This window comes from Ambystoma mexicanum, chromosome 2p, assembly GCF_040938575.1.
Source record: "Ambystoma mexicanum isolate Mex_15411 chromosome 2p, UKY_AmexF1_1, whole genome shotgun sequence".
NCBI classification, from domain to species: domain Eukaryota; kingdom Metazoa; phylum Chordata; class Amphibia; order Caudata; family Ambystomatidae; genus Ambystoma; species Ambystoma mexicanum.
This window is the reverse complement of record NC_090923.1, coordinates 1,197,686,303-1,197,706,859: the sequence shown is the minus strand read 5'-3', so window position 1 is coordinate 1,197,706,859 and position 20,557 is coordinate 1,197,686,303. Positions and strand designations below refer to the sequence as shown.

The 20,557-nt window shown below is 47.4% G+C and overlaps 1 protein-coding gene across 6 annotated transcripts in view; it reads left to right on the top strand.

Moving 5' to 3' along the window:
• The first annotated feature begins 3,849 nt into the window (after positions 1–3,849).
• Positions 3,850–20,557, top strand: part of RENBP (renin binding protein) — a 167,429-nt gene continuing 150,721 nt past the window's right edge. For 2 of the 6 annotated variants that reach the window (XM_069645422.1, XM_069645419.1), the window contains exons 1-2: positions 3,889–4,080; positions 18,357–18,413. Coding sequence is in view for 1 of the 6 variants with exons in the window: in XM_069645416.1 (XP_069501517.1) it covers positions 4,259–4,309 (51 nt within the window). In the remaining 5 variants the exon portion in view is untranslated. Of the gene's footprint in view, positions 4,081–4,219; positions 4,310–18,356; positions 18,414–20,557 lie in introns of those variants that run through there. The other 4 variants (XM_069645418.1, XM_069645414.1, XM_069645423.1 and 1 more) reach the window with 4 other exon arrangements.

Sequence of the window (20,557 nt, the reverse complement as noted above, 5' to 3'; positions counted from 1 at the left end):
TTTACAATCGACCACCCTCCCCTGCAAGGGCCCCCCCTCTAGACTCGGCTAACATTAAACCATTTGCCTTCTCACCACTCACTATCACTGAGGTAGAAAACATCATCCTGAGAATGAAACCATCTAACTGCCAAGGTGACCCTTGCCCAGCTCCTATCATCAAGGACTCTGCACACGATCTAGCCCCATTCATCAAGGCCTTCATAAACTCTTCCTTTAAATCAGGGTATTGTCCTTGACAACCTCAAGACGCATGGGTGATCCCATTGCTTAAAAAACCATCCCTAGACCCCAACATACCCACCAACTTCAGACCCATAACTACCGTCCCGTTTCTGCTCAAGATCTTAGACCACGCAGCATACCTTCAGATCCAAGACTACCTGGAATCTAACAATCTACTAGGTCTACGACAATCTGGATTTCGGCCCAGACATGGGAACGAAACGGCTTTGATAGACTTAAAAACCCAAATTGAGGTATTGAAGGACAAAGGGTAAATTAGCATTGCTACTTCTTCTCGACCTTTCTGCGGCATTCGATCTGGTCAACCACCAGATCCTATGCAGGGACCTCACTCTGCTGCCCACTTCTCCACCTCAGCCACGGCCTGGATCAAATCCTTTCTGAGTAACAGATCCATGAGGGTCTTTGCTCTGTCCGCATCCGTGGATCCATCTCCTATTCACTCCGGCGTTCCTCAGGGATCCTGCGTGTCACCTACACTCTATAACATTTTCACGAAACCACTCTTCGATGTGCTCGACTATCTGGGTGTCTCCTACACAAACTATGCAGATGGCATCCAGATACTCATTCCCATCACAGGTGACTATCTAGCTGACTCCAAAGCCCTTAACGACGTCTACCTGGTCATCCAAGCCTGGATGGCCCAACACCAGTTATGCCTAAATGACGACAAGACTGAGCTCCTCATCCTGGGCACTTCGCAACGCCTTAGCAAACTAGAGCCGACCTACAAGTCATTTGCCATTTTTTGGCAATACCATCCAAGTCTCGAAAGACACCAAAACTTTAGCTTTGAACCTTGACGCCACCTTATCCTTATCTCGACAAATAAATGCAGTCAGATCAGCCTCTGCATACACATGCAAACTCATTGCAGCCTGCAGACCGTTTCTCACCACTCCCAACAGTGTCACACTAGCCAGAACCCTCATTATGGCCAAAATTCACTATTGCAGTGCCCTCTACTTAGGAACCAGCCATGAGAACCTGAATAAACTTCAAACAACCCAAAACAACGCTATTAGAGCCGCCCTAAACATTCCTCGAAACAATCACAGCTCGGAATCCAGAACCAATCTAAAGTGGCTACCTGTCAAACAGAGAATCTCACTGAAAACCTGAAAACACTTGTCCTCACACACAAATGCTTGGCGAATAAGGCCCCCCCACCTCTGCAGTCGGCTGGCCCGCCACTCGACATCCCGACCTCTAAGAACCACCCAGACCCAGTGTCTATCAATCCCGAGGTTCAAACTCCAAAAAGCGGGGGGCACAAGCTTCCCTGTCTTAGCTTCCAAGCTATGGACTGCCCTCCCCGTTACAATCAGATCTGAAGACTCTTTCAGCACATTCAAGTCCAAAACCAAATCCTGGCTCTTCAACCAGCACTAAGACACGTTCTACACACCTTGCCTTCCACACTCCATTATATATATATATAGACACTTGTTATGTCTCATGTCATACCCACATTGTAATTTATGTATATAGAATTGCTTGTTCATTATCCTATGTATTATTTTTTTTATATATGTACATATGCTCTGTATGTAAACTCTGCACAACTGCGTAATCTTTATGTATGTCTATATGCTTGGTATGTAACCTTTGCATAAATTGCGCCCTGATGCCTCCGAGCCTGATGGTTTGCGCGTTACAAATAAACAAATACAAATACAAAAGGGTTCTTGGCAGGCAATTAGGGTGTAGCTATAAGGATGTGGTGGTAAAATGGTCCGTGTTAGGGGGTCTGCGCTGGGATCAGTTGCTTCCTATGTTGGCTGGGTTGAGGGAATGCTATGGGGCTCCAGAGGCGGTGATTATTCATGCGGGGAGAATGACCTGGTAAGGGATACGGGGGTGGCTCTTCTGAAGGAAATGAAAAGGGATTTTGTATGGGTTCGTGAAATGTGGCCTCAAGCAGCTGTAGTGTGGACTAAGTTGTTGCCGTGGAGAGTTTGGAGGGGAGCGAGAAGTGAGGGAGCGATAGAGCGGGCTAGGAAGGGGATAAACAGAGAGATGGTAAAGTTTTGTGCCTCGGTGGCGGTACAGGTTATGGACCATAAGGAAATAGTCTATGAGGAATTCATGATCTTTAGAGAGGATTGTGTACACTTGTCGCTTTATGGGAATAATCATTATCTGGCGGACTTGGGCTCTTGGCTGGGAGATTGGTTAAGGAGTTGGAGCTAAAGAGAACTGGTGGGGGTCAGAAAGAACACCTCTGGTGCTGGGGGCATGGCCCCTTTAGATGTGGGGGGAGGGAAGCACAATGGGGGAATGGCACGTGAAAGGATGGGGTGGTGCTGTTTGCACAAGCAGGCCACCCCGGTGGAACAGGTATTGAGCCGGGAGGGGCATGGCCCCGGGGAGAAAGCAGGACTCCTGGTAAAGGGGTAAGGAGACGGTAGGGTCCAAGGGATAGTTAGGGAGGAAGTGGCTTTATTTAATTATTTAATTGTTGGGGGAAAATGAAAATGTTTCATTATTTAATTGGTTGTTTAAAATAGTTCTTTAGTCTGTAAGGCCATGGAGTCAGGTAAGCGTTTAATTGTAAGCTTTGGCCTGTCACATTAAAGCGACCTTTTCCACTTTTAAATGAGTCTGGGTTTTTGTGCCGTAAACCAAAAGGGGGGCACTGGGGGGAACGCAAAGCGTTTCCCCCCGGGGATTATTTTGGTGCTGCACACGGCCAGTGAGTGGCCGTGGGGGGAAGAGCGCCTCCTTGGGGTATTTAAGCTTCCAGGGAAGGTTTGGGAGGCAGGCAACGGTTGGACTTGGAGATTGTCCTGCCCTCCCACCCCTTTCTTTTGGGTTAGGTCTGGTATCTGGTTTTATTACTAAGGGGGGGGGGCATTTACTTGGGTTCTGAAGGGTTTTTATTGCCCATGTCAAGTTCTTACGGGGTTTTTGGGTCTGTTAAGGAGCTTTTGTCTGGTAGTTTTGTGTGACAGGTCTGGGCACTAGTGAAGTTGTAATGTAAAATTTCTGTTGCTCATGTGGCAGGTCAAACTGGCTGCAGGGCATAGGAAGGGGGAGATTGGTGTAGAGGGGAGTCTGAGGGATCTTGGAGTGGTTCTGGTTGCCGGGGGCATGGCCTGTTTAGATGTCGGGGGAGGGAAGCACAATGGGGGACTGGTACAGGAAAGGATGGGGTGGTGCTGTTTGCACAAGGGGGCCACCCCGGGGGAACAGGTATTAAGCCTGGAGGGGCATGGCCCCGGGGGGAAAGCGGGATGCCTGGAAAAGGGGTAAGGAGACGGTAGGGTCCAAGGGATAGTTAGGGAGGAAGTGGCTTTATTTAAATATTTAATTGTTGGGGGGAAATGAAAATGTTTAATTATTTAATTGGTTGTTTAAAATAGTTCTTTAGTCTGTAAGGCCATTGAGCCAGGTAAGCGTTTAATTGTAAGCTTTGGCCTGTCACATTAAAGCGACCTTTTCCACTTTTAAATGAGTCTGGGTTTTTGTGCAGTAAGCCAAAAAGGCTGATCCCACTGTCAGTCTCGAGAAAAACAGAGAACAGGTGGGGTACACCAAGCTAAATGTAAACAGATCAGCAAACACCACTTATACACTGCATGTGGCGGTTCTTTAATGAGAAGAGTCAGCTGAGCAAAGTGTTCCGGTCACGTGATCAGGAGCTGACAGCTTAGTTTTTACCGGAGTGAGAAACAACCAGCAGAGAACAGGCACGGAGTCGGAGAGAGACTTTCGCAGTTTCCCACAAGAGGGACAGAAGAGAAGCCGAGAGCAATACATGCACAAAACAGGGGCGGACTGAACTACAGAGGCGAGCGACTGTGGCACCCATACGAGTCAAACAAACAGGTAAGCAATACCGAGTCGCGCAAATCAATGCTCGCATGCCTAAAGCGAACGGTGAGATGGGGCTGGGGATGAGGGGGATGAGGGGGGGGGGCTTAAGATGCAACGTTGTGCTGCCTTACGGGAGTGCGTGGGGGGTTGAGAATCTAGGCTAGGTGGAAAAATCCATTGTGCGGGGGTCATGATCTGGAACATCCTCGAGGCTGAGAATGGTAGAGGCGGGGTTTTAAAGGTGAGAGAACCCGTCGCAGAACATCGTGGGAATGGCGGATGGCTATAGTGGTCATGATTGTGCGGTTGCAAATGTGCTTGCTAGGTTACGCTGGAAAGGTTGTGGTGCAAGTGGCGGCGGGCATGGTGACTTCGGGAAAGCGGGTGGTCGGCGGGCCGCCTGGAACCGATAGGGACTGGAGTAGTGGAGAAAGGGTGCGCATAGGTCACAGCGGGCTCGGGGTCGTGTTGTCCACCACTTTTGGAAACGTTCATATATTATAGTAAACAAAAAAAAATTTAAAAAAAATGCTGCATGTTGGTAGGTCGTCGCAGCAAAGGAGCCTGACCTGGGATGGTCGACGGTATGCACACGGCCTGATACGGCTGAAGGGGGGGGGGGGGGGGGGGGGCTGGTGTCTGTGCCACGGGGCCCAGCTGGTATAGAGGCCCAAAATCGATTTGGGGGGGGGGGGGGTTGGAGAGGAAAGGAGAAGTTATGGACAGTGAATTTAATAAGGTCAGTAAAGGGGGTTGTGGGTACGGCCGTGTCTTTATTAAGGGTCCGTGTTTCAGTTGCCGCTGGCGGGGGAGGTTAAAGCAGTTCCATCGGAGGGTTGGGAGGAGGGCTCCAGAACGAACGTCGACAAGTAGAGGTCCGCTCTAGGTCATAAGGGGGGTGTAATATGGCCAGGGCGTTATTGAGCGTATAACGACTGTTGCAATGCCCGAACAGAGCATGTATTCATGTGCACGTAGCGGATGGGAGTAGTAGGGGTCCCAAAAATGAAAGTGTGAGGACTCATCCACAAACGTAATGGCATTTGACGTTGCCAGAAATTACAATATCAAGGTGAAATATGCACATTTCATTATTATTGGCTTTATAACTACGCATATTGAACAGGACGAATGAAATTTGCCTTTCATAATATATATATACACAGACACACACAGAGCTATTTTCTTCTAATGAGTGTTTTTGAGAACTTTAAAAGATGTGCAAACTCCAAGAACCAATACAAATGTTTTCCCTGGGACTTGCAGTACCGAAATGGGACATTCATCTTTAGTTGTTTATTTTTCATCAGGTTATATATATATATTTGATCAGTGTAGAGGTGAAGTGTCCGGCCTACAAATCTGCCGACTGCAGAGGACGGCTTTAATTCATAAATTCAAAGAGGACATTCAGTATTTCTCATTTTTGCTGGGGGGACTGAGTCCAGCCTCTTAATAAAGTGGGTGGACTCGTCGTCTTCTCCCCCCCCTCCCCTGTACCCTCGACTTGAGCCCTGGGGGGGTAGGCAAACGGCATGGTCGCGTTGGAACACGAGGGTCAGAGGTGCGGTGTAACGAGGGGATGACAAAGAGTTTGCGATGGCGTCTGACTGAAGGGGCCATGGTTACTACAAAAGTAAGGCGATTGCCCCAGGTACAACTTGGTGATGAAAGGGCCTTTCGGTTTTCTTTGATGCCTCAAATAAGCTTTGGGTAATGCGCCCTCGTTTTGAATAATTACGAATTGTAATGAAGGACTACAGTAAAAGCGTCAGGTATTGGGACCGGGGGATCGAAGCACGGGCTCTGTACCCAGCACCTCTTTGAAGTGTTATCCTGGGCATGAGTGATTACCGCTTTGCACCCAGTAGTGAGCCTCTACATTCAAATCAAAATCGGGGTAATGTTTCTTACTGAGGAGTAAGGGGCGTTGTTCTTGGCCTCGGCGCCGCATGTGTCGGGTTGGTGGCACTGTAATATACCAATGTTCGGGTTAATATCAGGGAAGAGAGGCGCGTGTTGCAAAAGTGTACATATAATGCAAGGGGTTTGGGATCCGGCCTGCCCAAGTCGTTTGTTTAGGGGCACTGATGGCGGGCTTCTGCGCGGGCCATTACTGAGTGCAGTAGCTAAAACAAGAGAGCGTGGCCGAGGGGCCGCAAATCAAATGGGCAAGTCGGTTTGAGGGGGGCGGGTGGTGGGGGGACAATTCAATACATTTAAAGGCGCGGGACGTGCAGTCTCGGACCAAGGCATGGCAACAATAGACTAATTGCCAATCGGATGAAAACCTCAGTGTGGTGTTATTGCTAGGTCGGGTGGGGTTTGCATCAGAGATGTGGGGGGATTGGGTAATTTTAAGGGTGCGGGTGTGCTTTGTTGTGGTTAGATTTAAGGGGTGCAGGCGGCGGGCAGATTGGCATACGGCAAGGAGGGTCATTTGGTGCACGGCAGGACGGGCCATGGCGCAGCTATCACACAGGCCTGTGGGTGAAGGTCAACGGGCCCAGTCGAGTGAGGGGTATCTAGCAGCTTAGCGAGGTAGCAATTGCGTGGCGGGGCACTACGACAAGCGGGTCTTGGGCGTGGCATTCTGGGGGATGTAGGTTAGACCGATTGCACACACAATGGGCATGCGTTAAGAGAGCACAGGATAGTCATGAGTTTAACGATGCCTTTGCCGCCGCAGGTGCATTGAGGGTACGCGTTTTGTGGTGTCTCCATTGTTAATTTGTTCAGGGGATGAGTCCTCTGTTTGTTGCCATTAATCAGTGGGCTGCGATCCACGTGTAGGAAGGGGCGGGGCTACCGCCAGAAAGGCAGTTCGAGGCTGACGGCCATTAAGTAAAGAGGTGTTGCACCCCAGCTCCTGTGTCGGTGTATCCTTGTGTGAATGAGGGTGACTGACAGGCAGCGTGAGGAGGTCCACTTGCGAATACTACATTGGCAACGAAGCAGACTCCACCGTGCCCGCCACCTCAGGTCCAAAGCGCTCGTGGTGAGCAGTGAGGCACCACTGGAGCTGCAGGACATCTCCCGGTCGAGGATTCCCAGAGACAGCGGGTTGAAGCGAGAAGGCTCCCTGCCTTCGAAACGAGCCCCAGCGCAAGCTCAACTAAGGCTCCAACGCGCACATCCCAAGCGGGTGAAGCAGCTACAGCGGCTCCCCACGTATCATCCGTCCGGGCGGGGGGGGAACCTTTCCCGCCAACGGCAACGACGCCGGTAGGCGCATCCAATCACCTGCAGGTGGAGCAATGGCTCCCTGTTCACATCTACGGTCGGCTAAGGAGTACTGACCTCCCGCCAACGGCTACGGCGAAAAACAACTCTGAGAAGAGCGGCAGGGACACAGCCTCCCGATTTTCTCCACAAGGATAAGAAGGGTAAGATCATAAACCCCAATGTGCACAAGGCTCCAGGGCGCGCCACAAAAGTTAGGCCCCACAGGCCCGTCAACACGTGGCACAGCGCCCCCCCGGCTTCCCAAGAACGGCTGCACACAGGACAGTAGGCCTCGCGAGCCACACAGCTAGTACAGCGCCAGAAGATCAGCCCATGAGTGGATCGGATGCAGTGACTCCAGCCAGAACAGAACCCAGAAAGATGACAGACAGCCTCTTAGCCCAACTACCAGCAAACTTTGACGTCACTGACACCGGCACCCTCGGATCGAGATGGAAAAGGTGGTTGAGGGACTTTGAAGTATGCCTAAAAGCGGCCGGACCACTAGAGGATGAACAAAAACTAAACCTCCTAATCCATGCCGTAGGATCTAACGTGCGAGACATCCTTGACAAAATACCTGAAAACACCATAGACACCTACGCCAAACTAAAGATAACGCTCACAGAATACTTCACGCCCCACACAAATGTGGACTATGAACGGCATGTATTCCACACCACCAAGCAGAACAGAGGAGAAACCATAGACGCATTTGTCATGAGATTAAGATAAAAAATGAAGCACTGATTTCAACAATTACTCCAATGAGGAGGCCCTCAGGTCGCAGATCATAGTGGGGTGCGAAAGCGCAGACTTTCGAAAACGACTACTTCAACAGCCGAGAAAACTAGAAGAAATCTTGTGGCTGGCACGATCAGATGCTGCCTTTGCAGCGCAAGTAGAGGGCCTGGAGGAAATAAAAATCACGCACGGTAAGCACGAAGTCTCAACAAGTTAGAAGGAACTGCGAGAACCAACAGTGATCCTTTCTGCTACCGGTGTGGACACAAGTACCCCCATGAAGGAACGTGCCCCGCCATGGGCCAAACATGCTCCGCATGTGGTGGTGACAACCACTACAAGGCCGTGTGTTTGATATTCCGCAGCAAGATGAGAGGGGCAGGAAAAAGCGTGAAACCCACAACAGAACTGGAGCGAAACCCGCCCACGAAGCAACACCGGGCAGCACACCAAGCCCACGAACAAGGACGTCACAGACACTCCGACGAACAACCGGAAAGAAGACAAGAAAAAAAAAAACTGGAGGGAGAGCAAAACCACCCCATCCAAGACAAGAAGACCCAGTGCCTCATAGAACAGTCGCAATCGGACAGCGTGTTAGTGCGTCATCAGAAGAGAGAGCCCGCCGACCGGAGAAATACCAAGAAGCACCACGGAAAAAGAGGTATCTGTACGCCTTTGGAAACAACACGGCAAATGAACACAGCCCAATACTACGAATACAAATCAAACTGCTGCTGAATTTTTGATACACGGGGGCAACCGTGAACGTAATCAGTGAGGAAGTTTACGAAAGCATACCAAACGCCCCTTGCCTACAGCCAGCAAGAGCCCTCATCTATCCATATGGCTCAAAAACACCCCTGGCATGCAAGGGATTCTTCATGGCATCATGCCGATACAAGGAACACGAGAAAAGCATGTACTAGAGGCTGCCACCAAGAGCGGGTGCATACTAAGCTATCAGGCAGCCATAGAGATGGGACTCATTCACATATTATACCACCTCATGGTGCACAAATATTTAGACCCGACAGCAAGCATTGACCAAGTTTTCACATCATTATTCAAAGGCCTTGGAAAACTGAAGAACAGACAGATCGAACTCCACATCAACTCAAGCGTCCCACCAGTGGCACAACACTACAGGGGCATCCCCATCAACATTCAAAAGCAAGTCGAGAATGAACTGACCAAATTGCTCGAGGCAGACATCATTGAGCCAGCAGAGGGCCTCACACCATGGGTCTCCCCTAGGTACCGTTGCCCAAAAGAGACTCCGCCCCCCCCACCCCCCTTCCGGATATGTGTAGACATGAGGAGACCAAACAAAGCCATCCTGAGAGAACGACATCAAGCCCCTCGAATAACTGGCATAGTACATCTATTAAATGGAGCGACAGTATTCTCCAAATTGGACCTAAACAAAGGCTACCACCAGTTGGAACTCTGCAAGAGCTCCCGCTACATAACGACTTTTACCACTCACCTAGGCTTATTCCGTTATAAACGGCTCAGCTTTGGGGTATCCTCCGCGGCTGAAATCTTCCAAGCAGAAATTCACAATGTTATCAAACACGTACCCAACTGTTTTACTATAGTGACAACATCTTGGTCTTCGGCCAGACTCAAGAGCAACACAATGACACACTAATGAGAGTCTGCATGGCCCTAGAAGAAGCCTGGCTCACTTTGAACAAGAAGTGCAAGTTTCGCAAAAGGACACTCCGATTCTTCGGACACACATTTTCAGAAAAGGGCATGACGCCAGATCCGGAGAAAGTTAGCGCACTCCGAGAAGCTGAGCCACCCACCACCACCTCAGACCTCAGATCCTTCCTAGGACTAGCAAGCTATTGCACGAGATACATATGAGACTTCGCATCCATCAGCGAACTGCTCAGAGGCCTCACCAAGCTAAACACTGAGTTTGTCTGGTCAGCCAAATGCCAAGAGGCATTCCAAATAATTAAGGACCGCATCTCCGACGCCTGAAACATGGCATACTTTGACCCAAAGAAAACCACGGAACTCATCGTTGACGCCAGTCCCGTCGGCTTGGGTGCCATTCTCCCGCAACTGGACGACAGGGAAGGGAGTGGGAAGCACATAGTATCCTACGCCAGTCGAAGCCTCTCTAAAAGTGAGCAAGCCTACTCTCAGGTAGAGAAGGAAGGACTAGCGGTCGTCTGGGCCTGCAAGCATTTTCACCTCTTCCTGTATGAAAAGCCTTTCTTGGTAGTAACGGACCCCCAGGCTCTCGTATTCATCTATGGCAACCACCAGGCGAAAATGCCACCAAGAATAGCCAGGTGGGCCCTTCGATTACAGGACTACCAGTTTACCATCACACACAGGCCAGGGAAAGAACAAAACCCTGCAGATTTTCTCTCCCATCATCCAAGAGAAAAGTGCGGACCAGAACCGTCCATAGCTGATCAATACATAAAATACGTCATCCACAGCAGTACACCACAAGGGCTTGACATGGAGCAGATAGCACGTGAATCGAATACTGACCAAGGAATCCAAATCATACTAAGATGCTTAGAAACAGGGCGATGGAAGCATGCAAAGCAGATCCGTGAAACAATGAATGGTGACACGAGACAAGACGTCACTTGCCTCCTAGCGGTAAGAGAAGAACTTGTGAAGTCGGAGGAAGGACTACTACTTAAAGGAACCAAGCTCGTAATCCTGCGAAGCTTGCGACAGAAAGTGCTAGAACTAGCACACGAAGGACACGGGGGCATTGTATCCACTAAAAGGATGCTAAGACAAAGACTATGGTTCCCCCAACTATACACATCAGTGGAGGAACTACTGCAGAACTGTCGAACGTGTGCACTCGTGAAGCCACATACATCACCTGAACCCCTAAGCATGACAGCGCTGCCCGAAGGTACATGGGAGGAAATAGCCATCAATCACTTTGGGCCCATGGAAGAGGGTGAATACATACTGGTAGCTGTGGACGCATAGTCAAGATACCCCGACTTGCAGATAGTCCTGTCCACCTCCGCACATCACACCATCCCAGCCCTTGATCGGATGTTTGCAACCTACGGAATACCCAAGATAGTCAAGTCCAACAACGGACCTCCATTCACTGGACAAGATTTCCAAAGATTCACCGAATATATGGGTTTTCACCACAGAAAGGTGACGCCCTTATGGCCACAGGCAAACGGAACAGTAGAACGCTTCATGAGTAACATCAAGCGCACGACACAAATTGCGCGCCTCACCGGAGAACCTGTCGAGAAACTATTATACCAACTCATGCGAGACTACAGAAACACCCCGCACAGCACCACTGGGAAGTCACCATCCGAGGTGATGTTTGGGCGAACCATCAGAACGCGGCTGCCATATGTGGCAGCTGAGGAAGATCAATATGAGAACGACACTGAAATGAGAGAGAAAGATACGCTCATGAAAGAGAACATGAAGAGAGCTGCCGATGCCACTCGCAGGGCCAAGAGAAGTGACCTGGCACCAGGGGACCTGGTAGTGGTCCAACAACCTCAACAGCACAAAAACATAGCTCCATTCAATGAAGAACCACTCATCATCGTCAAGAAAAAGGGATCACTCATCACCGCAGAAGGAGACCGCAGGGGCATAACAAGAAACTCATCTCACTTCAGAAGGATGCCTGATACCCCAGTCTCAGGCAACACAAATATGAATGACCCATTATCGCAATGGGACGCTCCCTATGAAGGAACCAGCAAAGCCTCTGAGGGTGTCGGGCACCAGAAACACGGACAGACTCATCGGTGAAAGTGGATTGTCGACCACAGACAACAAGAAAGAAACCGCATCGCCTCATTGAAGAAATGAACTGAGAGCACAACTAAATGTTTAGTAAAGGGAGGGTGTGGTGTCGCCATTGTTTATTTGCTCAGAGGATGAGTCCTCTGTTTGTTGCCATTAATCAGTGGGCTGCGACCCACTTGTAGGAAGGGGCGGGGCTACCGCCAGAAAGGCAGTTTGAGGCTGACGGCCATTAAGTTACGAGGTGTTGCACCCCAGCTCCTGTGTCGGTGTATCCTTGTGTGAATGAGGGTGGCCGACTGGCAGCGTGAGGAGGTCCACTTGCGAGATACTACAGTGTTGTTTTTGGTTCATGCTATAGGTTTAGCCAAGGCTTCGGCGCTGCGTGTTTAGAGGTTTTGTGGAGTGTTGATGCGAGTATTTAGAATATGTTTGCATTGGGAAATATAGCAGGTTTGACATTTTCTTTTATTGTTGTGTAGCATTACGAGAAAATGCTTTGTAGGCAGGGCGGTTTGCCGCGCTACTAATGGGGCGTGCATTTGGGGGTAGCGGAGGAGGCACAGCCAGCATAAGGGTGCGGCAATAATTATTAAATGGTTTATTAGTAAGCATGTTGGGGGTGCGAATCGGGGAGCTGGGAGGTCAGGCGGATGTATAATATATAGAGCAAGTGTTCGCTGGGATAAAAGCTAACGTATATGGTGGGTCCTGATGGGGTGAGAGGGTGGGAGACACTACTGATAGCGGTTTAAAGTAATTGTAAGTAAAATAAACAGACCCAACGGGTCTGAAGTGTTGTAAGAAATGTGAGTATATGACACTTCAGGTGCAGCAGGGGGAAGCTCAAGGCCACTCGATATTCAAAGTAATGAGAAACAAAAGCATGCACCGACTGTTGCCGGTCGGTAACCCTGAATTGCACTCCTAGTGGGAAATAATCCCAAATGGTAACTCGGCTTTACTGAACATCAATACTCCCTCACGGAAATGTTTGTTCAACAAGGCGTGTTTTCAACAATGTTTAGAATAAAAATATATAACGACTTAATCAAGGCTTCAAATGGTCTACCGAGTACCACCACCCCTCTATAACTGTAAGCCCACAATCCAGAGACAAACCAGTTGGGAGAAATACAGGTGAAGGGGAGACCCGGAAGGTTCAATGACAACACCCAATGTTGGGGTTCAGACACATTCAATAATAAACACCCCACTGTCCAGGAGGTGTATAAATGAATTCATTCAATTCACAACTTAGTCGTACATACAAATAGATTTATAATACAAAAACAAAGGATAACTTTTCAATTCATCTGGACAAAATACTCAGCAACAAATCACATAAAGCAAAAAATGAAGTATACTTTTAGTCAGTATAATTGGATTTGGTCAAAAACAGTTGTCCAATTGTAATTTCTCTGCTTCTGAGCCGTTACATTCACCCGGCTCAGGAATATAGCTTCTAAAGACACTCCAATTTAAGTTGTCAGTGCCAACGCGTTTCGGATTATTGAAAATTCATCTTCAGGGCAGGACGTGTTTTAGTTTCAACAAATTCAGTTCAGGATACACTAATAAGGTACTTATAGAGTGTGGAGGAACTCAAAAAGTATCACTCCAACGTGTGGGTAAACTAACCTGCTTATCTTGGTACCCATTAGGAAATCATGGCCACCTGTGTGGTTAAAATGACATAAGTACAGTTTGTCAATAACTGATCATTGATGAGGGATCAAAGTCTCACATGATGTAAATTCCATTACAAAGTAACTCACCTGGTCAGAGGACCCAAATGTCTTGCCGGGTGCGGTGACTAAGTCAGGCAATGGCTTCGACTCCGGGCAACTGGAGGTATGGAGAGAGGAAAGGGGGGGTGTGATTGAGAGCATACTATCACATGCCAAATGGCTGTGAATTTAATTGCTTACGAAATTATTTGGGAGGCCCAAATTGTGTTGTGCACAACTCACGAGCTCCCCATACGATCTATACCTGTAATCGACTGAAAACAAACTTACTTGCACGGAAGAATTTTCTTGTGGGACGCCGAAAGGAGCCGCCCGTCTCAAGGACGCGCTGCACCGCCAACCCACGCTAAAAGCGTTGTCAAGGGGATAGCCGCGCATGCGCGTCCCCGTGTCGGCCGCCATCTTCGTATGGGCCGTCTACACGCGAGCATAATCAAAGTATCTCAGGCCACCACTTGACTGGTGCGGACTAGCGTAAGGCTGTACGCCTTTAACTATTCTTTTTATTTTTTTTTAATTTTTATATGGTTTACACAAAGAAACCTTTAAAAAGAAAGCAAAAATTAAGAAAGCTATTTCCATTTACTTGGCTCCATACGAACCCACACCGTTTGTCGTTAGTCTTTCTCCAAGTTTCTTCATTGGTGTGGAGTTCGATTCATTCAGCTGGAGTTTCAGGTCCTTCAAAAACATTACTAAGCCAAACATCATTTTTCGATCAGAGCCTTCACACATAACTTTCCACCAGTCATTAGCCGTGTAGGTACCGCGAGTCTCAAAGAGAGTTACGAACCATTTTGTTCGCAAGGAGCGAAACTTTGGGCAGTACAAAGTCAAATGTTTTAAAGTCTCTGTTGGATGCTTACAAAAACGACAAGTTCGGTCAACAGTTTCTTTAGGGGACCAAGTGCTTGTACGATCTCTGGTCAGAAAAACGTTAAGTCAAAAGTACAATTATAATAGTCTTGAATTCTGATCCAGAGATTGTAACAAGTATGGTTGTAGTTTGTCCAACTCTCTTGCTTCAGATGGAACGTCTCTTAAGAGGCGAGAGTTAGATCTATCGGCACACGTTTGGTGCCAATCAGCACCCCACAGTTTAAGTTTCGCCTTATTAGGATTTTCAAGTAGAGTGTTGATTTTAATGTCGTTAGCATCCAAGATTTCCATACATAACAGATTCCATTTTGCGAGCATTGTATACTCTGGGTCCGAGTCCGGCTTGTATAATATTTTGAATAGTGGGGCTGAGTTCGAGAGCTGAGACTTTCTGTACAGAGTTAAAGCATTCCAACATACTCTCTCTTGTATGGATGTCAAGCCCAGTTCAAATCTTATGTTACTAGTCGGACACCCTTTAGGAATGTGCAGCGCTCTGGTCCAAAAATTGTTTTCTAATGTGTTCCACAACTCGTGTGGGCAACCAAATATGTTTTCAGCGCCGTAAATCGAAGCTGGTATAGCTTTTTGTCTATAGAAGTTTATCAAGGGTTTTATAGAGAATTTTCCAAATGTTCTATTTATGGTCGCTGCTTGGCAGGCTAATTGCTGACACTTTCTCTTAGTAGCATCAACCCAGGAGTTGTTATTTATGTTGGCACTTATCAGAGATCCCAGATATTTTATGTGGGGAGAAATCCGAAGAGATGTTTTTTCCAGATGCCAAACGTATTGTGTTGATCCTCTTTTATGAGATGCCAGATTACGTAAAATCAAGACTTCGCATTTTTTCTTATTTATGCACAGCTTGTTTTTATTTACGTATCTTTCTAAAGAGTCTAGTTCACGCTGCAGACCAACAGGCATAATGTCCAAAAGCAGTAAATCGTCGGCATATAAAAGATAGCCCAACTGAGATCCATGGATTTTAGGGGAAAATGCTGTTTCCTCTTTTAGTGCATAACCCATGTTGGAAATAAAAAGATTGAAAACAATTGCTGCCAAAGGACAGCCTTGTTTCACTCCTTTTAAAAGTTGTAATCAAGGGTGTTAAGGAGCCTCCTTGATCTAATCTAATTTGGTCACATCCATCGTAAAAAGGGTATCCTGCCGAAAATTCACAAAAGACTTACTGATCCTCCAGGCCGTCCCATTATAGCAGCAACTGAGAGCATACTGGAGCCACTAGCCAAATACTTGGACAAAGTCCACAAACCGCTTATACAGGATACTCCAACCTACATCAAGGACACCACCCACTTCACGAAGTTGAATTTGTGAACAAGAGGGACACCCTTTTTACGATGGATGTGACCTCCCTGTACACTAACATTGTACATGAGGCTGGACTAGAAGCTGTGGAATGGCTACTGTTAAGGAATGACAACTGTCAAGGAGATCGACTGTTTGTATTGACTTTACTTAAACTGGTATTGATGAACAACTTTTTCCGTTTTCAAGATAAATTCTACCTTCAAGTATCAGGGACCAGCATGGGGGCTGCTATGGCCCCAGCATACGCCAATACATGCATGTATTACCTTGAAGAAGAGCATATCCTGACCTCTGCAAGGTGGTTACGGCATTTGACCATCTATGTAAGGTATATTGATGATGTGTTCGGCATCTGGTCAGGTCCAGATGGCGAAATATGAATTCTTTACGATGATGAACTCAATGCATCCAAGGATTAAGTTCACCACCCAGACGAGCAAAACTCTTTATCAACTTTTTGGATGTTGAACTCTATGTCAAAGTGAACAGTCTGGAGACAAGAATCTTCACCAAAACCACTGATAGAAACAGTCTTTTATTGGCAACAAGTTTCCACCCTCGGAGGACGATTGACAGTGTTCCGCTAAGCCAGTTCCTACGACACCGAAGGAACATCTCTGAGAACACTGAGTATCAAAGACAGTCGGCTATGCTACATCAAAAATTTAGAGAGAGAGGATATAATCCGTCTAAACTATCACAAATTCAAGAGAAAGTGGCGAATATTGAGAGGGACACACTCCTCTCACCAAAAAGCAGCAAGAACAACCAGGCTATGGTGTATGTTACCACATACTTAGCACAGAGTAAGAAAATCAGGAACATCATTCAAAGAAACTGGCAAATGGACCCACGGACACAATCTCTTTTCCAGGACCTTCTGATTTTTGCCTATAGGAACAGAAATGCTTTCAGAAACAGCCTAGTGAGAGCAGAGCTGTTTACTACCTCCCACCATGCAGACGAAATATAAGGGAACTCAACCATGTCACAACTGCCAACATTGCAGCAACATCATACCCAGCAATATAATTTCGCATCCACATACAGGCAAATCTATTACACTCAAACATTCATGTACCTGTGACTCAACAAATGTAGTCTATGCTCTGAAATGTCCCTGCGGTTATTATTACGTAGGGATTACCACAAGAAAGGCCAAACTGCGCTGGACTGAGCACAAGTCGAATATCCGGACTAAACATTTGAGATCTCCAGTGGCAATGCATTTTGTCGAAGCCAGGCATTCAATTGCTCAATTGAAATGTATGATTTTGGAACATGTAAAACTGGGTCAGACAGGGGGAGATGTACAAAAGAAATTACTCCAGAGGGAGATCAGTTGGATTGACTTGTTGGATTGCCTCAGTCCCAGAGGCATGAACTGTGAATTTGATTTGATGTGTTTTCTCAAATGTTTTCTCTATTATTTTCCATGTTGATCCTGTTGGACCTTGTATAGTGTTTTTAATTGAGCGACATCCATCTAACAGTTTGTTTACAGATCTGGTTCATTCGATTAGAGGGTGTACCATTGGACCTTTCCATCTTTAGGAGTGCCGGGTTTCAATCCTGACCCCGCTAGAAACAACCCAATATGTTGTTACGGACAAAGGTTCTGTAGATTGTGATCTGGTTTGACACCAGGAGTCTTTTTGCATAACTCTGTAACTCTGCAATGTGATGGGCAAGAGGTGTTGTGATGGAAGTGGATTGGGGTTTCATTAATTGGGTTTACCGTAATGTAATCTAACTGTATTGACATGTGAGGTTTTTGTGAGCAAACGTTTTGAAATGTGTTTACGGTTCAATGCCCGAAATCTAATAACAATGTATCTTGATCTTGACCACTATCAAATTTGGATGTTAATATGACTGACAGTCCATGTGGGTACATGACCCACCAGTCACTGTCATCCACCAGTAATCAAGCGGGGGGTAGGGGCACTAAGCAGTTTTTGACTGCTGTGGTGCCCCTCTCCCCGCTCTACCTTTCTACAGGCCAGTATGCCTCTCTCCGATTTTCTCCCCCATGAGACTTGCTTCATTGGGTGCAATTTGCCCTTAACCCTTACCTTCAAGTATGACACATTATAAACCCAGGACCACGTGGCGTATGCGCCGTACGCGTCCCTAGCAACGGTAGCAGGGACGCGCACGCGCAGTAGCTACGGTCGCCCTGTGCAAACATTTCACGAGTCCTGCTGGCGCCAACATTGATTGGTGCCAAGCGGTGAATATGTGAATAGTTAAAGGCCTACAGCCTTACGCTAGTCCCCACCAGTCAAGTGGAGGCCTGAGATACTTTGATTATGCTCGCGTGTAGACGGCCCATACGAAGATGGCGGCCGACACGGTGACGGGCGGCTTCGTTCGGCGTCCCGCGAGCAAATTCTTCCATGTAAGTTTGTTTTCAGTCGATTGCAGGTATAGATCGTATGGGGAGCTCGTGAGTTGTGCACAACACAATTTGAACCTCCCAATTAATTTCGTAAGCAATTAAATTCACAGCCATTTGGCATGAGATAGTATGCTCTCAATCACACCCCCCCTTTCCTCTCTCCATACCTCCAGTTTCCCGCAGTCGAAGCCATTGCCTGACAAGACAAGACATTTGGGTCCTCTGACCGGGTGAGTTACTTTGTAATGGAATTTACATCATGTGAGACTTTGATCCCTCATCAATGATCAGTTATTTACAAACTGTGCTTATGTCATTTTAACCACACAGGTGGCCATGATTTCCTAATGGGTACCAAGATAAGCGGGTTAGTTTACCCACACGTTGGAGTTCTACTTTTTTAGTTCCTCCACACTCTATATGTACCTTATTAGTGTATCCTTATACTTCTAGGAATCCAAACTGAATTTTGAATTTGTTGAAACTAAAACACCTCCTGCTCTGAAGATGGATTTTCAATAATCCGAAACGCGTTGGCACTGACAACTTAAATTGGAGTGTCTTTAGAAGCTATATTCCTGAGCCGGGTGAATGTAACGGCTCAGAAGCAGAGAAATTTCAATTGGACAACTGTTTTTGACCAAATCCAATTATACTGACTAAAAGTGTACTTCATTTTTTGCTTTATGTGATTTGTTGCTGAGTATTTTGTCCAGATCAATTGAAAAGTTATCCTTTGTTTTTGTATTATAAATCTATGTGTATGTACGACTAAGTTGTGAATTGAATGAATTCATTTATACACCTCCTGGACAGTGGGATGTTTATTATTGAATGTGTCTGAACCCCAACATTGGGTGTCGTCTTTGAACCTTCCGGGTCTCCCCTTCACCTGTATTTCTCCCAACTGGTTTGTCTCTGGATTGTGGGCTTACAGTTATAGAGGGGTGGTGGTACTCAGTAGACCATTTGAAGCATTGATTAAGTTGTTATATATTTTTATTCTAAACATTGTTGAACACACATTTCCGTGAGGGAGTATTGTTGTTCAGTAAAGCCGAGTTACCATTTGGGATTATTTCCCTCTAGGAGTGCAATTCAGGGTTACCGACCGGCAACAGTCAGTGCATGCTTTTGGGTCCTGATGGGGTCGCATGGTGTGAGCGGATATGGCAAGATTCAAGGTGGTTAGTTTGTTCATTCCGCTCGGGGAGGCAGGCGCGGTTGCTGTGCCTCTTCGAGGAAGGTTTGATGGGGAAAGTAAATGTGCGCCGGGCAAGGGCACCGCAGGGTCCGCACAGATTAAGCGAATGTACAGTTTTTCAATCTGTTTAATCGTAATTCTACAAAGGGTGTGTTGGCCACGATCAAGGGAGGCATTTGTTGAATTCCAGGCTACATTGGCATTTGTCTACCGCCCTGAAATATATGCAGGGCACGAGGAGGGGTCTGTTGGTACCCGCCTAGTGATCGCTCCCAGCGCAAGGCCCATGGAATTACAATTCTCATGTTGCTTGCATTAACAGCCCAGTTAACTGTGGGTCAAGGTTTCCCTTTAGCCAAAGGGCATATTCAAGACATATAACACTTGTCCCCGCTTCAAGCACGAGGTAAATATGAACGCATTTGGGAACTTTAAAAGCGGGGTACGAGGTACTTTTGCATTTGCCTAGCTTCGTTCAAGAGGGAACAGTTATTTAATTCATTGGATAATAGGGCGGCAATTGTCCATCCTGGGGGTTCTAAACCGACTGCCTTCGGTCGCGCAACAGTTTCCAACGGCTAAGTGGGCACGAAGGAGGGGGCAGCAAACCTTGCAGAGGTCGGGGCAGTGTCGAGGAAATATTGGTGTGATCTTGCACAGTTTGCTTTACCTTCCTAGTAGTTAGTATGATATGCGGTTTCGGTACCGCGTTGCCTTTTCATAGTAAAGGTGGCGGGTCAGGTGTTTGATGTGCATTAATAGGAGAGGCAAAGCAGTGTTACGCAAGCGGTCGCAATCTGGCGAATTTTGGAACGGTTTATTCGGTCCGTTTCTATATATCTGAACCGGTTTTGGAGGTCTGAAGTGTGTTTAGCGCACATCAGGAGTGGTATGTCGAACGAGCGCAGAGACGCAATGCACCTTAGAAGATGGGCCTGGCATTGTTTCCCTTTCCCGTGTCGGGGGAGGGGAGGGGGGGCTACCTGGGTAGCAGTATCGCAAGGGTAGTGTGGTCCAAACTGTAACCGAGAAGCAGAAGAGTGAGTGCAACAGTGGCTGCGTTTTACAAATGGGATTGCTGTTCAAGCACCTGGTACACCTAAGAAGCATGTTTGCAGGAGGCCAACATGCGTGAGAGGGCGGTGACACCCACCTTCCCCCGTACATCTG